Genomic DNA, 22,850 nt, shown 5'->3' with positions numbered 1-22,850 from the left:
GTGATTATAATGACCCTCTACATCTAGCCGGCGGAGACGGGGAGCACATCTCGGCACATGGAGGCGGTTAAAGTCAAGGAGTTGGGTGTGTCTGGAACTACTGACAACAAACGGATATTCTACAGTGCTAGGGATATTTTTGGAAGTGGGGGAGGACACTTCCTTTGGTCAACTCAAAATGGCTGTTTTTTTTTTGTATATTGAGGGAGGAATACATTTTTCATCTGACACAACTAGGAAGGCACACTTGACCTTCACGATATATAGTACAGCAGGCAGAATCATTAGGAACATCTAGGCATCTGCTCTGGATATTATTGTTTGACCCCCCCCCCCCCCACACACACACACACACACACACACACAGACAGAGAACGTTTGAATTAGAGACTCATTCCATATAGTTCAGTGATTAACTCTGTTTCCTCCACTGCGTCTGTGCCTCACACGTCATCACTGGCAGAGCATTCCATAGACGGGAGTCACGAGCAGAGCGCTTCCGAGTAGAACTCCACTACCCCGTTTGTCCATGAACTGGGAACACTGCTTCAAATCAGGAATTTGGACATGGAGCTTGCATGGTTCTTATTTGACGGGCTCGAGATGGGAGACAAACATACCAGCACTCCAGCTATTTTGAAGTGCACTCCATCCATCCTCCCAACAATCTGGGGAATCCATAGGCTAGGCTTGGGCCAAGACTTTTCTGAGTCACCACCATCAATAATAAAAAAATAAAATAAAAAAAAAAAAAAACAGGGCACAATACAGTCATGGACACAAGGACAGAGCACATCATGATAGATTAAATGGCCCAGGCATAGACAAACGCACAATATCTACTCACACACACACACACATTATTATCAGTGTGTTGACAATGCTGATTTTCAATGAGCCATTTCTTATTCTTATAGGACAGACATTGCGGCGTTTAGAGAAGGCCGTAGCTCTCACCCCATCCCAGGGTTTATATCCATTTCACTGACAGTTTTGCCACCACTATGGTAGACAAGTAATTATTTCTAGTAATTAAAAAAAAAGTAATCTTATTATGCTAATATCTCTGTTGTCACTAGGGGACAAACACCCTTCGGCCTCTGAACGTTTGTTTATACAGCCATGATTGAATGTAGGTGGAGTGTGTAGGTAGTTGGTACAGCACCATGCACCTCAGTGTCTCTTTGAAGTGGTTTGTTTATTACATTACCACTCCAGTATCTGCCATGGAGTGTTTGGGCAGAGATGATACCAATAGGGTGTGGACCCTGTGAACCGGTTTTTCCCACCAGTCATTCAGAATGGCATGTTGTGATTTTTTTTTTTTTTTTTTTTTTTTATAAACATGCGTGAAGGTGTTATGTAACAGCTCTTTGATTGGAACCAGATTGGTGCAGGAGACTGGGAAACACTTTCGTACATGACCACCGGGTGGTGCTGCGTACCACAGTCTCTGTGCTGCTCAGGCTGTTGCGTTGCTGGATATTTAGATTTTTTCTTTTTTTACAAGTTGACAGATTTCTGCCTGTAGATGCTTTACGACACAGAAATCAAAGTGCATGTGGTTACTCTAGCGTTTGTTTGCAGCCTTTTGGATGGGGATCTTTGTGTCACATGTTACTTTAATGTGGTTTGTTAACTTTGTTTGAACAGAGCTTCTAAAGTATGAGAAGAAGACATAAAATCATTAGTACACATTGGCATCACAACAGACTGGAGTTTATATTAGTGTAGTTCAGCTGTGACTAATTCTGCCCAATAGAGGCCTTGCACGGAATGTTTCTCTTTCTTCCAGTATGGCTGCCTGTAACCATTGGTAACCACTTAAAAAGGGAAAATGCTTAATTTCTGTGCAGTGGTGGAGTACATTTACATTTAGTCATTTAGCTGACGCTTTTATCCAGAGCGACTTACAAGTTCTGTATGACGAGTCATCAGGAAGTCAGGAGTAGGTAAAACACTGAACAATAATGATGTTATTGTTCTACTGACGACGTTTACAAGATCCAGAAATAAGACCAAATTATTATGTATTTTTAAATATATATTTCTCATAAATCAACACATATTTTTTTGTATGTTTTGCACATGGCAACCATTGTCTCTTCCATTGCCATGTACAAAACGGCGGTATGTTACAAGCAGCCATGTTGGAAGATGGAGATTGAGAACTACACAAACATTCTGTGCAAGGCCTCACACACAATGTGTGTAAAAGAGATTAGAAGTCCTCCTCTTGTCTAGCCCTTACTATGAAACTGCTTTGTTGCCACATGTTACTCAATATGCATGCTATGCTAATGGTGCAACACACCTGTAAATATAAACTGATTAGGCGTGTGAGCATATGGGATGGAGCATCAGGGGCCTTTCTCACTCACCATTCGGGGTCGAATCAGCGCCGGGTCGAACCAGAAAAGGGTGTGTCCGTCTGAGTGAGAACGCTTCCCCCCGTCCCCGTCCCCCGCTGATTCGTCCCCGGGGGCGCTGAACCTGGACCGATGAAATAGGTGGTCTCGGGTGCGGGGGGGGGCGTGACTAGGGATGGGAATCGAAAACCGGTTCCGGTTGGGAACCGGTTCCTAATTGGCCGATGCCTGGAATTGTGTGGCTCCCGTGACTTTCGATTCCCTTATCGCTGCCAGGTTTTTCCTAGTTGCGCAATAATGTTAGCGTTAGCATGTAGCCATGGCAGACTCTATTTGATTCATTAAGGGCTTGAAATTGCCTGGGTTTTGGTAATATGCTCCCGAAATGCTCCCGCTGTTTGGCTACTTCTATGTGCAGTGAAAACTACTTGAATGCTTTAGAACCTAGTCATTGATTTCGTTTAGGGTGAGCTAAAATTAGCCGCGGAGCTATCGCTAGCTAACGTGAGCTAACGCTATTTAATCAAGCTCACAAAGAGAGATAAACAGCTGACAGCGGATAGTACAGGTACAAATACAATAAAACAGCGGGTGGGGACTGTTGTGTAAACCTTGTACTCTTTAGTTCACATATAATAAGAGCCGGAGTGTTTGTTTACTAAGTCTCTACTCTGAGTCTGTCAGACAGGAAGTACCATGGTGCAACATACAAATGTGTCCGTGTAGCAACACAAGCCAATACCTTACAGGACAGGGGCCCGGGGAGGGAGCTCTGTGTGTGTGTGTGTGTGTGTGTGTATGTGTGTGTGTGTGTGGTGTGTGTGTGTGTGTGTGTGTGTGTGTGAGAGACAGAAGTCAGAGGAATAACGACCTGTTATTCAATAGATTAAATTAGTTTAAGGATAAAAAAAATAAATACATTTTAAGAGAATCTCAAATACATTATTTTATTTAAGTGTAGGCTATAGTTAATGTTTTATTTTTTACAGATTTTGTATTTTTCTGACATGGTAAATGGCTGCTTTTTTATATAGCGCTTTTATCCAAAGCGCTTTACAATTTGTTCCTTACATTTTACCCTTACATTTTACCCAATCACTCACACATTCACACAACGACGGCGGAGGCAACCATGCAAGGTGCCAACCTGCTCATCGGGAGCAGTTAGGGGTTAAGTGTCTTGCTCAAGGACACATCGACACGCTGCCCGGGAGGAGCGGGAATCGAACCGGGAACCTCCGGATTGTAAGACGACTGCTCTACCTCCCGAGCCACTGTCGCCCCTGACATGGGGGCTCAACAATAAATGACAATCAGAAATGTCAAGTTGCATGTTGTTATTCTAACCAGCTTAGTTCTGTTGCATTTCCAATTTATTTATTTAAATTGATCAGGTAGCGATAAGAGAATCGATAAAGAATCGAATCGATAAGCAGAATCGATAATGGAATCGTATCAATAAAATCCTATCAATTCCCATCCCTAGGCGTGACACACACAACGTCGTTACTGTAATGCTTTCATGCTTGCTTGAATTTTGGGCAGATAAAACCACACGGCAACAACTGGACAATACCCACAAAAACGATATTTATGGGCAATTTGAGAGTTCAGACCTCAACCAAAAACAAGCTTGTGGAGCCTCACAGCTCAGTGGATGAAAACATGAAGCCACGTTACACAAAGCACACTTACCTGGCTCGCATTAGGCCTGGCAATTTTGTTTGCCATTGCTATGTCTATACATTGGTTTCTTGTTCGAATGCATTTATTTCTATTAGACCAGTGGCGCCCAACCAGTCGGCCGTGGTCGACCAGTAGATCAATGACATGCAATATAATTGCCACGAGCTATGGGATAATGGGGAGCATGTCTATGTCCCGGATAATGTTAGCTGCTGAACAGGCTAAGCTAACTAGTGTTAGCCGTTAGCTTAGCGTTTGCCATTGCTATGTCTACTATACTTTCTTGTTCGAATGCATTTATTTCTATAGACCAGTGGTGCCCAACCAGTCGGCCGTGATCGACCGGTAGATCAATGACATGCAATATAATTGATGCAAGCAATGTTACTAGTAATAGGCTAAGCTAACTAGCGTTAGCCGTTAGCTTAGCGTTAGCCCTGGGAAACGCTCAAGCGGACTCTACAACACCATCCATTCGTGAGAAAAGGGGGTGGGTTATATTGACGAGGCTTGACAACAGAGGTTCAAATATAACTTCATATTTATTGGTTATTTGTTTATTTTATATCAGCATCCAGTCTCCACCGCCGTGTTAACATCTTCCTGTGTTTATATTTTCGAGCGTGACATCATCGCCTACGGCAAGCGTACACGCTCAAAACGCAAACCGTAAACAGAACCCGGAGCGAACCAAGACTGAAGTGTGTACACAAACTAGAGGGGGGAGAGGGAGGGGGGAAGTTCGCACCCTAACCCGGAATGAGGACGGTACGGACCGGAACGGACCCGAATGGTGAGTGAGAAAGCACCCTTAGATGACACAAGTCTTAAGGCAGCACTGGGTTACAGGAGTGAGGGTAACAGACATGACTAGGCTATCTGTTAAGGATGGGAGGAATAGTCGATTTGTGTAATAATAACCATTCTAGCTTTTGCCGATCCCACATCGATGCACAGAATATAAAAATAGATTTTCTAAGTCCAGTTTTCTGGGTTTTGAGAGTGTTATTTTTCCTGGCATTGTGTTCATTTAAACCCTCTTACAGTAATTGACCATTGCTTTTAACCATGAAGTTTAACGCTTAGTTCTGTTATGCAGAGAACTGGTGTAAAATATGATCACTAGGGCTGCAACTAATGACTATTTTGGTAGTCGACTAATCTGTCTTATTTTTTCGATTAGTCGACTAATCGGAAAAAATGTATATAAAAAAAAATTATATATATTTTTTATAATTGTTTTTTATTTAAAAAAAATTTTGCACTACCTATCTTTGTGAAAGTGGCTTCTCAGCTCTGGTCCAGCTGAAGACGGAGCAGAGGAACAGATTGGACATTGAGCATGACCTCAGAGTTGCTTTGTCTACCATCACCCCAGACTTTGAGACTCTTGTCAGGACCAAACAACATCCCCAGTTATCCCATTAGTTCCCCCAAACTTACTGTCGGTCTGTTATGTTAAGCTAAGAAGTCTTCAGCTGGACCAGAGCTGAGAAGCCACTTTCACAAAGATGGGTAGTGCAAACAAAATATATATAAAATAAAATAAAAAATAATAAAAAATTGTCTTTTAAACGACTAATCGACGCAACAATTCCTCGTCGACGATTTTTTATAATCGACATCGTCGATTATGTCGACTAATCGTTGCAGCCCTAAAGATCACAATGTACAGAATGGAATTGAAACAGAAGTTGTGATGCAACAGGGATGGTGTAAATAATTGAATCTTAGCCCTAATAATTGGAATTGAATCATGTGGTCCAATGGTGACCCCCCCCCCATACTATCTGTACTAGACAGAGATGCTGTAGGTGTGTAGCCATTAGAGACTGTATTACAACACAATGTATGCTCAACAGTTGAGGAATTAGACATTTTCAGGATGAGGTGATGAGTTGACGTATACCAATAAACAGTAGCCTATGTCTGATGTAAGCAGCCCTTTGCATTATAACCTATAGTGAGCAGTTCAGCTGGAGTCTGGCTTGGATGCTCTGGAAGAGCAGAATACTCCTGTGTTTTTTGGAGGTGTCATTGAATTTTTATCTCAAGCTCCACCCTTTTTTCTTGATCCTCCAATCAACTGTTGTTCTTGGTCCAAGGGAAGCAACAGTTGTGATTTCTAATTCATCAAATCTTAGGAAGCAAATATTCAGTGTAACAACAACAGTATACAATATACAGTCAGTTTTTGCCCCCGTCTGTGTGCATGTCTGTCTCTAAGACATATCTCAAAAGGCAATTGTCAGATTGCCATGACATTTGCTGTGTACATTACTACATTCATGATCCCAAGAGGAAGACACCTATTGATTCTGGTGACCCCATGACCTTTCCTCTAGCGCCAACATCAGGCCAAACTTTCCATTTTTCAAATTAATGTAGCTCCTGACCAGTTACCGTAATTCCTCTAATAGTAACCTGTATTCTATTAAAATCCGGGTCTCTATTAATATCCGGGTGCGCTGTTGAGCTAAGCAATTATAAGCTGGCCTCCTAATACAAACCGGGTTACTAATATACGCGTGAGCGAACCTCTCCTTGCTTCCGTATGGAACACGGGTCGCGCGCAGCACGTAACACAACAACAACAGAGCTGAAAGCAGCTGACTGTAAAAGAGTTGCTACCTACCCGCCGGAGCTGCTAACTGGCTAACGCTATGAGAGCTAACGTTGCTACCCACAGCACCCGGAGCTGCCAACTGGCTAACGCTATGAGAGCTAACGTTGCTACCCACAGCACCCGGAGCTGCCAACTGGCTAACGCCATGAGAGCTAACGTTGCTACCCACAGCACCCGGAGCTGCTAACTGGCTAACGTTATGAGAGATAACGTTGCTACCCACAGCACCCGGAGCTGCTAACTGGCTAACGTTATGAGAGCCAACGTTGCTACCCACAGCACCCGGAGCTGCTAAGGTAAAGTTACTTGATTTCACTTTGAAAACGTTGAAATGACCAGTGACCACCTGTAATTGCACTGTTTACTATTTCATACAGTACTTGGTTTCAATAAATGAACCCAGTACATTTTACTGGGTTCAAACTGACACAAAATGTTGATTTATTCATTATGATCTGTTTGAAAATTAGAAATATAGGCCTCTCTCTTATACATGCCTCCTCCTAATACAAGCCTGGTACCCGCTACAGTTGAAACAAATACAAGCCGGGGTTACTATTAGAGGAATTACGGTAGTCGTACAGTCACAAAATGTGTTGTAATGTGAATATTCATGATTTTATATATTCATGAGGGAGAAACCTGTTGATTGGCAACTGGTGTTTCTGTCATCTATGCGGTGGAATGTAACGGCAAAGTGGGGAGATTGTTAGGCATGGAGGTCTGCATTCAGTAAATGCTGGGTTCTCCTTCCTAACTTTGGAAATCTGCCAGACCCTGCACCCAATTCTTGGAATGGATATTATTTAGTGCTTTTGGAGCAGTGCGTTCCCAGTACCCAGCTGGTCCCAGTACCCAGCTGGTCCTGTGTACTTGACACACAGCCTGTTCAGAAGCTGTGTATTGTATCAATGCACAAAATGACACAATAATGTCAAAATGGACCGTAGAATAGACAGACAAAGTGACTGTATAGAATGGGCGTGAGTACACATCTGCCAATTGTGCTTCTCTCTAATCATCATGGGCCTCCTTAGTTCACCATGAGATAGCTTTCCCTTTCATAGACAAAACATTTGTGAAGACACAAAAGCTCATACACACTGACCCTGTGTAGGGCAGAGGTGAAGGCCTCTCTCTACCCTCTCCTGTCCACGTGACTCCCATGTTTAGTTTCACCAGGACTGTTTACATAGTTGACGTGGTTGTTAACGCAGCACACGGTCTCTCGCTCTGCTTTTAGACGTGCGTGTGTGTGTGTGTGTGTGTGAGAATGTGTGGCACTGGTCTGTTCTCTGGACGTGCCACGCTCACACTTTTTAATGTCAAACCATGTATAACCGACTCGAAACTGTGCCTTAGTCTGAGACACCGAGCGGTCTACCCGAGCGGGGGTTGTCTTGGCTCGTAGACATGTGGTACAGATGCTGAAGTCGCTCTGTGCACTCTGCACTCTTTCCACACAGATCCCCCGTTCCAGACTGGGGCTTCAGGAAGTGTGGTATACAGTCCCAGGGCTGTGAGAGAACATGCTGTGTTTAACAGCTTAGCCTAGAGACGGGTATAGAACAACACAGGAAGAGAGGGAGGAGACAGCTGAGGCTCTGGCTGTCCCTTCTACTTCTTCTGCCTGTCCCTGTTGGCCCACTCAGTCTCCCCTTTCACTGTCAGCCTTTCTCCTACTGTATCTTCTGTCCACCTTGTGATCATTCTCCGCTCGTAGTTTTCCATTACATCATCATCACCACAGACATCTTGGTAGGCAAACTTCTGGTTAATGTAATCCAACAGGTCATTATAAAATGTTATGGCATTGTGCCATTTTAAAAGTCAAAGTCTTCATTTGTTTTAAATCCAGTAACTCAAAACAAATGGTCTCAGTCTGTACTGTCCAGTAAAGGTAATGGATTGGATCAGTACTACGTTGGGATCAGCTGATATTTCAAGTTTTGTACTCTGTGTGTGTAGTGTACTATGTTCAACACTTTCAATCTGGCATTTTTGCCATTGTTAGACCTGCCATTGTTGTCAAAATAATGCAATTTGGTCAACTGAGTTTCCATAGTAGTTCAGCAGAAACTCGCCACAAGGCAAACTATAGACATAATGCAGGACGGAAGGAACACTAGAAATTATGAAAATCTTCACACATCCATTGATAAAAGGCATAAATTACTATTCAGGAGAGCTACCTCATTGTACTCTGGTCTATGCACCACTTTCATCTCAAGCCTTGAAGGTACTTAATCCACCCCAGGGTACTTTGGTCTGTGCACTACTCCTCGCCTCCCTCCACAGCCACAACTGTATTGTATTGTATTGTAATTAACGGGTATAAAGTACTAAATGAAGGGCGATACTTGTAGTCTGTAGTCTGTTAAGTCACTGTAAGCTGTCGATGTCTCTCTGCACCAGTATCACCCACACAAGTCCTTGTGTATTCCGTGAATGAAGTGCTTCTCAGATAAATGATGTCTGTGACGTGTTGGCCTCCCTACTAGCTCATCCTACAACAATGTCACGCCCCCTCTCTAGCCTGTTATTAAGGGCCCGCCCGCCTGTGTGTGTGTGGTGTGTGTGTGTTTCCACCCGGCTGGTTCTGGCTCTGTAATTTGCCCCTGAAATAGCCCAGATGAGGAGATGAAAAGGGTGTGTGCAGTGCATGTTGGGATAGGAGATGGAGTTTATTGTGGGATTGAGGCTTTTGATTTTCGGATCTCTCCCCTTCTGCTCTCGCTGTCTCTCCCTTTCTCTTATTCCACCTCTTATTCCATCTCTTATTCCATCTCCTTTTTAGATGTGTAACCCCCGATGAGGCCATTTCTTGGACTCCCAAGCGGTGACAATCTTTGAACCCTTTTATTCAAAAGCTCTTCAAGAGAGAGGGAGTGAGCACATTTCTCTTGTAAGCTGCTTAACCCAGGTGGTCTGAGCTCCTTAAACACAGACCAGCCACGCACACACACGCACACAGACAGACAGACAGACGGACGGACAGTCGGACACCAGTTTGTTCATCTTTTTTCAAGCTAATGCTTCTCTTGAGTCAGTGACATAGAATTTACATTGAAATCCCTGTAAAAATCCCCTCACCTTTTCACTCCTTGCGCAGACCGACAAATGCACAGGTTTACCAGGACAGATTTTATGGAACTATTCCATTCACTTCCTTGACCGCGGTAATCGAACTTCAACCTCTGGTGATAAAAGACATGTTTTGACATTGATTCAAGTTGGAATGAAATGCAATCGCGTCATTTGCCACGTAGTAATGTGGGCTACTGTAGGATTAAATTCCACTTGCCCTTGAAATGTATCCGGTCCAGATTATCATCCACGCCTGCTCGTAAAACCTTTCTGTGGAACTCATCCATCCAACTCCTTCAGACATTTATCCACCACAACCCTCGTTTGTGTGTTGAATTTTATTGTTCTGTTTAATGATTGATTTGTTATCCGGAGCATTGGCAGAATGGCAGGTCACCACACAGTTCTGTGGAAAGAAGTGGTTTGATATCTAGGAACCAGGTCAGCCGGCCATCGAACCTTCTCATGTAGCTGTTTTCCTACTGTTTGTTCAAGGTCTTCTGTTCAGACAAGGTTATGTGTTATTGTATTGGGAACGTTGGAATTGGAGGGTCATGAGAAAAACACCAGGAATTTGAAATGGCTTCACGCGGCACAATGTAGGGGTTTGTCGGCAGAGCGTTGGCTGACCTCCTTCACGGGGTGCCCAAGTTTGTGTGCGAGTACAAGCCGGAACATGCGGTCCTGCTCGGTGTCCTCCCCTTCATTAGGGCACTAAAATTGACCACTCGGGTGGAAGACTGTCCTTTTGTTCCTACAGAACAGCCCATGGGGAGAAAAAGTCCATCCCATGTTTACAATATGTTTCGGTACAGGAAACTGCTCACAAGATCACAGAGGCCTCGCCCAACAATCTGGACCACGCATCACGATTCAGTGACTGTGATTTAAACAGTCAGTTCCCACTACGGCCGTGTTCCCATGGCCGCAGGGTCTCCACGGTGTTGCCGGGGGCTGTCACGTACCAGGACAACAGTCAGGCATGCAGGACACTGAGAAACGAGGTCGGCTCTCTTGCTCTCTCTCGCTCTCTCGCCATGGCGATGATGACCAATAGGAAACCAGGGATCAGTTTGAATGGTTGATCTCCTGAATGGCTGCATTCTTTTTTTCGCCTTTTACATAAACTATAAATATAGTGTATGTGTTACATCATCAGTGAAAGGGCTCTATCCCTCTCCCAGCGGTTATCCCTCAACAACAGATGGACGGAGCTGAGGGAGGGGAGGGAGGGCGGGCCAGAGACATGGAAAGTGAACACGAGTGAGAGTGGAATGGATACACACACACACACACACTCTCACTGATGAGGTGACGCACTAACCTGACAACACGCTAATCTCTGGGTCCACAAACGGAGGGCGGGTTGGCGTCTGAGTGAGTGCAGAGAGGGGTACAGCCCCGGGGCGGTTCTGTGTCCCTCAGGCGGACTGGAGGAGGAGGAGATGCCCTGTGGACCCGTTTTTATGATCAGAAGGACTCATGAATCAGCAGGACACGGAAGGAAGGACCCAACATCAAAGACATACTGTGGAGTGGACCACGGCTCTGTGTCTTCATAAATGTGTGGGGACGACTGAGAGATCATTAATGGTCCTTCTTGACCCCACAGGGGTGTGGATTAGATTTATTTTCCTGGTTTCCGGACGCTCGTTCTGTGTGTTTTTAACTTAATAGGAATCAAGTTTGTGTTTATGTTTTTGCTTTTGTTTTGCAAGCACGTGAGGCAAGAGTGTCTGGAATAACATTGTAGACACTGAGCTCCCCGCTGTAGGTTTGGGTTACCTGGACACTGTCCACTTGGCAACAGGACAGTAATCGCTGTGAAAACAGGACAGAGTCCAGAAGTTTTTATCAGTTCTGTGTACTTAACTGCGTGGGCGGGTTTCAGGACAAAGGTGACACAGGTGATATCATATGAAATCAGTGTGAGCGAGAGCAGAAGAGAGGATAGAAGGATTAGAATGGCTCACAATTCAACAGCAGTCATATTATCCCTCGGTCTCGGCTGAGGAGAGAAGAGACTCGGGATTAACACAGGACACGATGCGCTTCAAGACTCCCTGCCATTGTTCAGTTGAAACTGCTTATAACATCGTTGGACTATTTAAAAATAATTCTGGTGACCATTGGAGGGCTGAAGAAAGGTGCCATCTTGGAGTTGGTGCAGAGGAGGTGAACGGAACACCCGTCACTGGAACTCTGTCTCGCCTCCTCTTGTTGCCGTCTGTCAGCTGATGTCATAATGTCCCCTGGAGGCTGATGCCTAGAAACCCAAGACGTTGCAGACCACTCTCACCTGGACTCTCTCTGAACCGGAGGATCCTTCACACAATTCTGAAGAATGGAACCTGTATCCATGTAGAATAACGCTGTGTGACTGTCCCATATAGAAGTGGACGGCGTTGAGAGTCGAGAGGCACCTCCCCAGGACCGGCCCACTCGTCACGTATCATGTACGTGCTCTGTACCTTGCTGGTGCTGACCATCCATAGCTTCTTTAAGAATCGACACAAGGCCCTGGAGTCTGAGTCCAACGAGGCCGGGGACAGCGCTTCGTCAGAGGGGGAAGGAGGCAAAGCCGCTGTCCCCCGACTCGGAGGGCGTGGAAGTGGTTTGGGGCCCAGTGAGGGGGAGAAGGAGGCTGCAGACCTCCATCATGGCCTGATGAACTGCAGACTGGATGGAGAACTGGGGAGAAGACGGAGGTTTGGACGAAGAGGCAGCCTCCATGACCCCCAAGAGGGGGCCTACCTAAGGGCTATCCGACGGGACCACAGGGAGGTCAGGTCCACCACACTCACGGCTCAGGGCCCTGGCCCATCGCCGCCCCTCAGAGTCTGGCTATTCCCATCATGTCACTGCCATTGGCTCCGCGCCGCGCTCTCTCACCGGCCGTCTTACCCCACGGACGCGCGCGCGTCCTCGGCATCGGTCAACCGCCGCCACCTAAGTGGGAGCACCATGCGCCCCAGCCGTCCCCTTGGGCCCAGGAGAACCAGGCGCTCCAGGTGTCCCTTTAGCAGAGAAGGAGTGCAGGTGAGGGAACACGGGCAGAGAGATGAGGTAATAATCGGTGAAGGACGATGGAGAGGTGTTTACGATTACCAATGTAGTAATGCAGGTGGGGAAGGTATGATAACATGAGGAAGTGAATCGGAAGGGAGAGGATACAGGAAGCGGGGAGGAGAGGGGGTGTGCTAAGCAGCATGTAGTTTCATCTCAAATCTGTGCCTTTGGTTTACAGAGTGAGATGGGGTAGGGTGATATGGCCAAAATATCATGTTTCTTATTTCTGATTTATATTTGAGGCCATTTTCTGATTTAATAAATTTTTTAATTTATTTTTATTTTTTAATATCCTCAAACTAAATCCTCAATTTGAATAAAGTGATTAATCTGATTAAGTGAGTATTTATCTTTTTTATTAAATCAACTTTCTTTAATGAATATTACTCATCAGTTTCGTCAACATAAATAATCCAATAAGGGCAAGGTTGGTACAAAAGTGATGGTGACGTCTTATAGTATAATACTATAATATTAGTGTAGCCTAATCTTTATCTGCAACTGTGAAGAAAAACCCCATTGGTTTAAACAGAATGAATAGACTCATAAAAAAAAGATTAAAAAATTAATTATTTTTTCAATTTTTATAAACGAATAAAATTCAAATGTTGATTTAGAATTTTGACTAGTCAGCCTTGTGGACATGATGCCACGGTAGAACATCTCTGCTACACGCTAGACAAGGTTCATCCAAACTTCTTGATGTTTGCAATGGTAGAACATCTCTGCTACATGCTAGACAAGTTCCATTCAAACTTCTTGATGTTTTCCACGGTAGAAGATCTCTGCTACACGCTAGACCAGAGTTTCATTCAAACGAAAAAGATTTTTGCCACGGCACAAGGCTACGCTACATTGCAGCCAGCTACGTTACTGAGGCAAGGAGGAATAATAACAACATGAGCGTATACAGGCCACAGAGGCCAGGCAGGAAGTTGGAACAATGCACCAGGCTCTTTCTCCAAGCTGTTTTGACACTCCTATTGGCTGAAATTGAAAATAGCCTTTCAGTCAACACGTTTTGGGACTTTATTGGAGGCAATAACCTGCATATAAAAAAAAATGTACAACCACATTACAAATGTTGACTTTACCTCGCCGCAATCTTTTTTTATGACCCATCCCTAAACTGTATCATCCTCCAGCTCCAGTGACATAGAATTTACCCAGAAATCCGCTAACTCCTTGCATTTAGACACAAGGCTGGGTCAGGTCCCTCCCTTACATGGAAACACAGGCAGATCACATCTTATGTAACCAAACATATTGTTAATCTGACCAGACTGTCCTCAGTCTTCTCTATCTGCTGTGTGTACGTTTGGGGGGGGGGGGGAGTAGTAATGTGGTTTCTAATCTCTCGGGACGATTTAATTTGATGCGTTTCTGGCTCTTGACCACAACAACAACCCTCCAGCTCCATTCCATCCCCAACTCATCCTTCTCTCTTGACACACAAGATCTCCTTGTGTCAGCTTCCCTTCATTTTATTTTATTTATCTTTATTTTATTTAACCAGGTATGTCATTAAGAACACATTCTTATTTACAATGGCGACCTGGCAAAAGGCACAGCCTGTTGAGGGATAGGGGGGAAGGGGGTAAAATAAATACAAAGTTAAAACGGAACCAGGGTTTCCGTTGTCCGGTAATTACCGGTTTTTGACGGGCAAAATCTGTTGAAGTCCGACATATTTAAATCTCTCCGGTCATAATGTCTGGTGAAAATAATTCCCTCTAAGCACAATTTGAATTGTATTAAAATAGTTACATTTGTTTCATTGTTGCTTCACCAAGCAGGTCTAATAATGACAACGATGTGTGTTCTATTATGATATGTGTGTAGTGTTCTGATAACGACTATTGGTGAAGCGATGTCGAGATTCATTTGGTTTGGCAGCGGGAGCTAGATTTGCGAGAAGCATGCAACTGCAGAGCCGCAGAGCTGACAGTTGTGCGCGCACAGTGCAATACTCCAATTCAGCCATTGGCAATTCAGCTGTTGGGTGGGGGGCGCTGCTGAGCGGTCCCCAGACCGGACTGAGAGCGCCGCTGGCTCTGCGGCTCTGCAGTTGCATACTATTGGTATGTACTTCGTTGGGAAGCGGAGATATAATAGTCATCACGCAACGTTTATATTTCACGATAATGTTGCCATCTCTCTCTGCCAAATTTCTCAGTTCTTCGCTTGATATAATTAATACAAATGTCCAATATAACGGAATTCGTTAGCTCATAAAAATGTGATTATAACACACTGCTGTATTTAATGTCTGGCCGACTGCCCAGACACCTATTTGATTTAAAGTCAGCAGCAGCACGGAGTCTCGGGACTTATTTTATTTGGAATATAATGACTGTATACGCAAAAGTAGCCTAGTTTTAAGTTAAAATATTATAAATCTACATGCCTTGAGGAAGTCATTCTTTATATAGCCTGCCTATCAATTGTTTTTAAGCTCAATAAACTGACCGGAATTGATCCCATTTGTCCGGTAGATTGAAATCTTGCCGGACACGTAGACCGGCAACAATTTTTTCTAACGGAAACCCTGAATGGAACAAGATTAAAACAAGTTAAAATGATGGACAAACGCAGCAAAACAAAACAGCCACAGCAGGCAGGGAGATGCAAGTGCAAGTGTCACTATAAATGTCCATGATGGTATCTTTTGAAAGCTGATTTGGAGATGAAATTGTCCAGTTTTAGACTTTTTTTGTAAATTGTTCCAGTCTGTGTGCACGGCAGACTGAAATGACGATTGACCAATTACTGAGTGTGTTTTGGGGATTTTCAGCAGGATGAGATTTGTAGAACAGGTGTTGTGGACAGCAGGTGCACATTTCAACAAACTACACAGGTAGTGGGGTGACGGACCAAGGAGAGTTTTATAGATCATCATAAACCAGTATTTCACAACGGCTGTGTAAGGATGGCCAGTTTATAGAGGAATATAAAGTGCAGTGGTGAGTTTATAGAGGAATATAAAGTGCAGTGGTGAGTTCTGGAAGGGTGTTGTGAAGGATGGCCAGTTTATAGAGGAATATAAAGTGCAGTGGTGAGTTCTGAAAGGGGCATTTGTAGCGAAACGGATGGCAGAGTGATGGAGAAAAAAAAAATTGTAAGCAGACAATGTCACCATAGTCTAACATGGGAAGAATTGTCAACCAGGGTGAGTCTAGCAGAAAAGGTGAAAGAAGAGCGCATTCTGTACAGAAAACAATTTTTGTATTTGATTTTGATTTTGTAAATGATGTGAATGAATGCATATCTATGGATGAGTTGTCTGCCGGTGGGTTCGCACACTCCACAATGATGATGATGTTCCATTTAGGGATGCACCGATCCGACTTTTTCAGTCCCGATACCGATACCTGGCTTTGGGTATTGGCCGATACTGAGTACCGATCCGATACCCATTGTTCAATTAATAAACTGTATGCCTCACTGTGTGGAAGAGACTGGGATCATTATTTTGTGCAAGGCTTGACTTAAAACATTACTTTCCTAACTTAGTGAAACAAAATGTAACAAATGAACACAGATATAAATGTACTGAATTGTTATTTATTATTTTATTTATTATATTATATTATAATAAAACATTTAAAAATCCGCAATTTCTTTTTCCTTTTTTTACCGATACCCGATCCAGCTATTTTAGTCATATCGGGGCCAATATCGGATCGGTGTGCATCCCTAGTTCCATTGAGTGCAGCTTGAGGAATGCAGTTCTTCTAACATTGATACCGTGGTGTCTGATCAAGAAGGCTACCCGAGAACCGGGTGTAGCGTGTCTCATTTATAATTCACTGTTGAAATACTGTCCTTTGAGCTCCTGCTGTGTCCTTGCCAGGACAGCTGCAGGACAGTCCTGCAGGAATATACACGCATGTGCACACAAACACACACCGTTGTTTGCCCTCTCTTACCTACCAGACAGCTACACACACAGTCACAAGTTCACAAGTTCACAGGAAGCCTGGTAACCGGATAGTGGGACTGGATTTAGTTCCATTCCAAATTAAAGTCAGACTAGAGTAACTCAATCTGGAATTCTTATCCAGTTGAAGGACCTGCGTTGCAGTTTTGAAAAATGTTAAGTCATTGTAAAAGTAATTTCATCTGCACACCTAATGGTACCAATTAAGATGAAGCAAGGACGATTCACTTTCCTATAAATGTTGCAGATTGCAGTCCCGCCTTTTTTCATTTATAATACCAATTACCAGACATAACTGTTTTGTGATACAAAGCAGAATATACCCCAATTAGATAATTGTGCAGGCTGTGTGGACATATAAACAGCAACACATGGAACAGTTGGCCCACTGCAAAACTCCGGAGACTCTGATTATGACTTTGGCTTCGCAGTCTCCATGTCTCCAGATCGAGGCCTGGCATGAAAAACACCATTACCCATAACCCTTGAGTAAACCATCACTGATGAGGGAGGGGTTTTTAGCGTCTAGAAATGTTGTCAGTGAACCCGCTCACTGTTGGACAGGATCAATGTAGCACTGTAACGATATCACTCAGCATGGCATAATGCTGTCTCTGTGTGTGTGTGTGTGTGTGTGTGTGTAGGGGGGGGGGGGGGGGGTATTCTACCACATTGTTCTACCATTCATTGTTTATGGCCAACTCATTATCCTACTATACCCTCTGCAGTGTGTGTTGGACTTATGTTGCTCTCAGTATTCTGGAGTGGAGAAGGGGCACATGATCAGAGTCAGACACATAAGGCTTAAGCCTACATGATTACACGCACACACAGAGCGTAGTTTAATATTTAAGGAGGGGGGAGGAGAGCACAGCAGCCATGCTTCATTTGTGGCTGAAATATTTATTCCTCCACTAGAGGAAGTGAGGGAGGAGAAAGAGAGAGAAAAAAGGAGGGAGGGGACAAGTGGGGGGAATAGAGAGAGAGAGAGAAGGGGGGCTACAGGGTGGGGGACGTGATGCTGGCTTAGATTCCACTGTTACTAAGGAACGCAGAGCGAAAGCAGCTCGTGTGTGTGTCTGTGTGTGTGTGCGTGTGTGTGTGTGTGTGTGCATGCAGTAGCGACGGGGCCGGCTGGTGACATTGACACAGATCTCGGTCTCTGTGTGCCATACGTATAGCCTATAATATATATGTGTGCGTGTGTCGAGGGAATCTTGTAATGATGCAGCAATGAAGGGAGCGCCGAGACCACAGGGAGGGAGGTAAGCACAATGACCATGAGATGGAAGGATGATGATGTCAGTAATGGAATGAGAGAAGATGGAGATATGGGGGTGGGGGGGGGGGGGGGGGGGTAGGGAGAGGGCAAAGACGGGGACATGTTGAATCGAGAGGAGATGCATCGTATGAATTGGAGGTGCGTGAGGGAAATGCAGAGAGGTGGATGCTAAGAGGGACGATAGAAAGCGGAGGGAATGAATGGAGTCACTCTGTGAGATGGGAAAGAGAATGAGGCTGTAACCTAACCAGGGGGTTAGTGTTATATTTCCCCCTGTTGTCTTGACTGATGGCCTGGATGCCTGTTGTTTGTCCCCCACGTCCTGCCTAGGCTGCTGCAGGCTGTTGGCCTCTCTGTTCCCTCGGCACTCCGTGTTTGCATTCGCCGTCATGTGCTGTAAATCCTCTCCTTTTGTCTGCTTGATGGTATTATATCTCGTCCTCCGTTTTGTGCTCAAAGCCTTATTTCTGTGACTATCCACCGGACGGTGTTTGTGTTTGAGGACCGTGGCTGTGGCCGTGCAGTCGAGCTTAAACATAGCCATGTTGCTTCTCCTGCCGTCTGGCGTGGAGCAGACAGGTTTTGACACGGAGCGCGTGGTGACTGGGAGGATAGCTGTGAATCATCTGACCTAGTTTAGGAGGGTGGGGCGGGGGGGGGGGGGGGGGGGGGTTGAAGGATGAAGGATGGATCTGGAGGAGAAGAGGATGAAAGACTACATTTATCAAGAACAGATATTTTTTTTGACCCCAGGAGAAAAGACTGAGCTGTACTATATGTGGGATGATCTCTATATACAAAGATGGATGATTCCTACTTCCTAGGCAACGAGCAGGCGGCGAGCAGCCTATCCTGTGTGCCGCCGTCTTTGACGGGCTGGAATAGTAATTATGTGATGCCGGTTTGCCTGTGCACGTGTGAGGAAGTTAAAGAGCAGTTAAAGCCATTAGCAGGCCGCAGCTTGACCACAGTGAGTGTTTGTGAGCTGGACAGTGAGAGACCCTCAACCCTTGGGTTTGCTGTGTAAATTATGGATGTGAAAGGCAGGTCTTAATGAAGAGCTCTTTGTTCGCCTCGGAGTCAGTCTGTTGTCTCTCATCCCAAGGAGGACAATAAAGAGGCACTTTTATAATAAGCCTCTGAAACGCCTCTGTCTCTACACCTGTACGTCAGCCTCTGAAACGCCTCTGTCTCTACACCGTCCTGTACGTCAGCCTCTGAAACACCTGTCTCTACACTTGTACGTCACAGCCTCTGAAACACCTCTGTCTCTGCCTGTACATCACAGCCTCTGAAACACCTACTAGGGCTGCCACATTATTTTCTTTTTTTCTATCCACTTTTTCTCCTTATTTTTCAATTTTTTTTCTCCCATCCCAATTTCGTATCACCAATTCTCCCCTCCCCTGTCTTGAATGTTGCTAGACTAGGCCTCCCACTGGTTGGCTGTAGTGAGGAGGATAGAAGCCTTGCATCACGTGTCCCCTCCGGTACACGAGGAGGCAGCCTGTCGCATCTTTTCACCAGACAGCGCGGACTCTCAGTGGCGAGGATCAATGCGTGGGAGGCTCACGCTGCCCCCGATACTTCCTGTCTCTGCTGTACAGGCGTCACCCAACCGACCTGTAGGAGTCGCTGTCCACAATGTCCAATCCCCACCCATCGACTTACCACCCGCTACCTCTGCCAATTGAGATAGTATGACGACTGGCTCAAGCAGCAGGCAATGCCGACTTGGGGAGTCGAGACCGGAGTCTCTTGCATTGGTGACGAGCACAATCTCCGCTACGCCACCCAGTCGCCCCGGCTGTCACATTATTTTCGATTTTCTAATTTAATTTCGAATTTACATAAAAACGTGAGATTCGAACGTGAATGGAGAAATTAGAATAACAAACATTTAATAATTTTTTTTAAAATAAGGATACCGGTAAAAATGGTAAAACACGTTTTAATATTTCTCAGGAGTCGACCAGCACGCCGGCGTGACCAAGTGACATCATTTGTTTGACGAGGTCTGGCGGAGAATTTCCTGAACGCTCATCGAAAGAGCAGGCCTGAAACTACATCGTAGGTCATTTTGATTTGGTGTTGATAGCCCAAGAAATAATTGAAACAGGATAATTTCAATTCAATGCTAAATAAGGTTTTACGCATGCGTAAATTGTCCTCTATTTGTATTATTATCTTTGCCGTTTTTGATCACGCTAGTTGTCGGTCTTTTGGGGTGCGTTTGGAGTTGTTTTGTGCCATTTCAGAGGAGAATTATGAGGCGAGGTAAGAATTGTTTATACATATAATTGTTTGTACATAGGCAACCTGAGGGCACATTTTCATTGTTTCTAATGCTTCATGGAGCATGTTTACATTTGCTCAGCCTCATAGTAGAAAAACACATCTTCTAAAATCGTGTTGTACAGTATGCAGTATACAGTACAGTACGAAAACAAACGGTTAGGTCATATAGGTGACTGTGCTAAAAAGAATGATACCAAACATACCATGGTAAAAAGAAATAGCCAAAACTTTGAAAATAGCTTAGACTCGAGAGTTGTTGTTTTTTTACACTGAAATTCGAATTCAAACTTGTCTACAATTCTGCAACGAATATCGAATTCGATTTTTGTTGAAGTGACAGCCCTTGTCTCTACGCTTGTATGTCAGCCTCTGAAACACCTCTGTTTCTACGCCTGTACATCTCTGAAACACCTCTGTCTCTACGCCTGTACGTCACAGCCTCTGAAACACCTCTGTCTCTACACCTGTATGTCTCTGAAACACCTCTGTCTCTACACCTGTATGTCTCTGAAACACCTCTGTCTCTACACCTGTATGTCTCTGAAACACCTCTGTCTCTACACCTGTATGTCTCTGAAACACCTCTGTCTCTACACCTGTATGTCTCTGAAACACCTCGGTCTCTACACCTGTATGTCTCTGAAACACCTCTGTCTCTACGCCTGTATGTCTCTGAAACACCTCTGTCTCTACACCTGTATGTCTCTGAAACACCTGTCTCTACGCCTGTATGTCTCTGAAACACCTCTGTCTCTACTACGCCTGTACGTCTCTGAAACACCTCCGTCTCTACACCTGTACATCTCTGAAACACCTCTGTCTCTACACCTGTATGTCTCTGAAACACCTCTGTCTCTACACCTGTATGTCTCTGAAACACCTCCGTCTCTACACCTGTACATCTCTGAAACACCTGTCTCTACACCTGTATGTCTCTGAAACACCTCTGTCTCTACGCCTGTACGTCTCTGAAACACAGATCTTGTACTAAATGGCGACATCTGTGACTAAATTAGTTTGAAGGAAAGTGTGAAAATGTATAACATTGAATAATTCAATTTGTCTGCATCATCGTTTCCATGTTAACAGGTTAGAGCAGCTACACAGTGACCCATGTTAACAGGTTAGAACAGCCACACAGTGACCATGTTAACAGGTTAGAGCAGCCACACAGTGACCATGTTAACAGGTTAGAGCAGCTACACAGTCACCATGTTAACAGGTTAGAACAGCCACACAGTCACCATGTTAACAGGTTAGAACAGCCACACAGTGACCATGTTAACAGGTTAGAACAGCCACACAGTCACCATGTTAACAGGTTAGAACAGCCACACAGTGATCATGTTAACAGGTTAGAGCAGCTACACAGTGACCATGTTAACAGGTTAGGACAGCTACACAGTGACCATGTTAACAGGTTAGAACAGCCACACAGTGACCATGTTAACAGGTTAGAACAGCCACACAGCCTATTTGAGCAGAGCGGCCCTGCATGACAGCAACAGCACGTCACCCTAACGATTCGGTGCAGAGCCTATTTTCTAGCATGAGACAAGAGGTACTCGGCAAAATAGACAGTGAAAGGCTCTGTTTATTACGGCGTCTGTATGGACGGCATCACGTGTGCGAGCCGCTGGAGTCCAGTAGGGGTGTGGACATTTCTCGATTCTAAGATGCATCGCGATGCGGACGTGGACGATTCTGCATCGATGCAGTGACCAAACATAATCGATTATTAAAATAAAATAAATAATTACTAAAAAATAAAAAATGTATTGCTAGCTTTTATCTTTTACAATGTAGCGCTTTGGGATTTGCTCCACAACTATAAAGCCGAGCGCCCTACAAATATATTATTATTATTGTTGTATTATTAAAGCTAGTGCTCTGGTCATGCATCCACTCAACTCATATAAAATACAGCATCAGGCTATTCTAAAAGTATTGATACTGATACTAATAAAAAAGAGTATTGAACCGTTTTTAACAGCTGGGTATCGAGATACCTTTCTAGTATCTGTATCATGCAACACTAGTAAAGACATTTATTTTGACATTCTGATTTAAGAACTTTTTTTTTTTTTTTTTTTCCTCCTTTTTCCTCTGATTTTCTCCCATCCCAATGTTAGTCGTTATGCCAATTCCCAATCCCCTTCCTGGTCGCTGCGCACTTACCCCCCACAGTCGGTCTGGGAGAGTGGAGGCTACCATGTGCTTCCTCCGACACACGTCCAGCCAATCAACCGCTTCTTTTCACCTGGCAGCGCGGATTCTCACTGAGAGCGCGTAGCGTGTGGAAGGATCACACTATCCCACTTAGATCCTATCCGCGCTTAGCAGGCCCCCCGACCGAACTGTAGGAGTCGCTGTTTACAACGACCCGGACCCACCCCGCCAGCTTCTCCCACCCTCTAATACTGCCAATTGTATTAGTGTGAACGGCCAGCCAAGCTGGTGACAACCCCGGAGCTGTGAGCTGGATTCGAACAG

The 22,850-nt window shown here is 44.7% G+C and overlaps 1 protein-coding gene across 5 annotated transcripts in view; it reads left to right on the top strand.

The window, feature by feature from the left end:
* The first annotated feature begins 11,101 nt into the window (after nucleotides 1–11,101).
* Nucleotides 11,102–22,850, top strand: part of kifc3 (kinesin family member C3) — a 54,175-nt gene continuing 42,426 nt past the window's right edge. Inside the window, exon 1 of one of the 5 annotated variants that reach the window (XM_084337853.1) lies at nucleotides 11,102–12,834. In XM_084337853.1, the coding sequence (XP_084193979.1) occupies nucleotides 12,223–12,834 (612 nt within the window). In that variant the 5' untranslated portion in view covers nucleotides 11,102–12,222. Of the gene's footprint in view, nucleotides 12,835–17,860; nucleotides 18,043–22,850 lie in introns of those variants that run through there. The other 4 variants (XM_084337852.1, XM_084337854.1, XM_084337855.1 and 1 more) reach the window with 4 other exon arrangements.

The sequence above is a fragment of the Notolepis coatsorum genome (genome assembly GCF_963971535.1).
Source record: "Notolepis coatsorum genome assembly, chromosome: 20".
NCBI lineage: Eukaryota > Metazoa > Chordata > Actinopteri > Aulopiformes > Paralepididae > Notolepis > Notolepis coatsorum.
The sequence above is the reverse complement of the archived record's forward strand: the minus strand, read 5'-3'. Positions and strand labels throughout refer to the sequence as shown.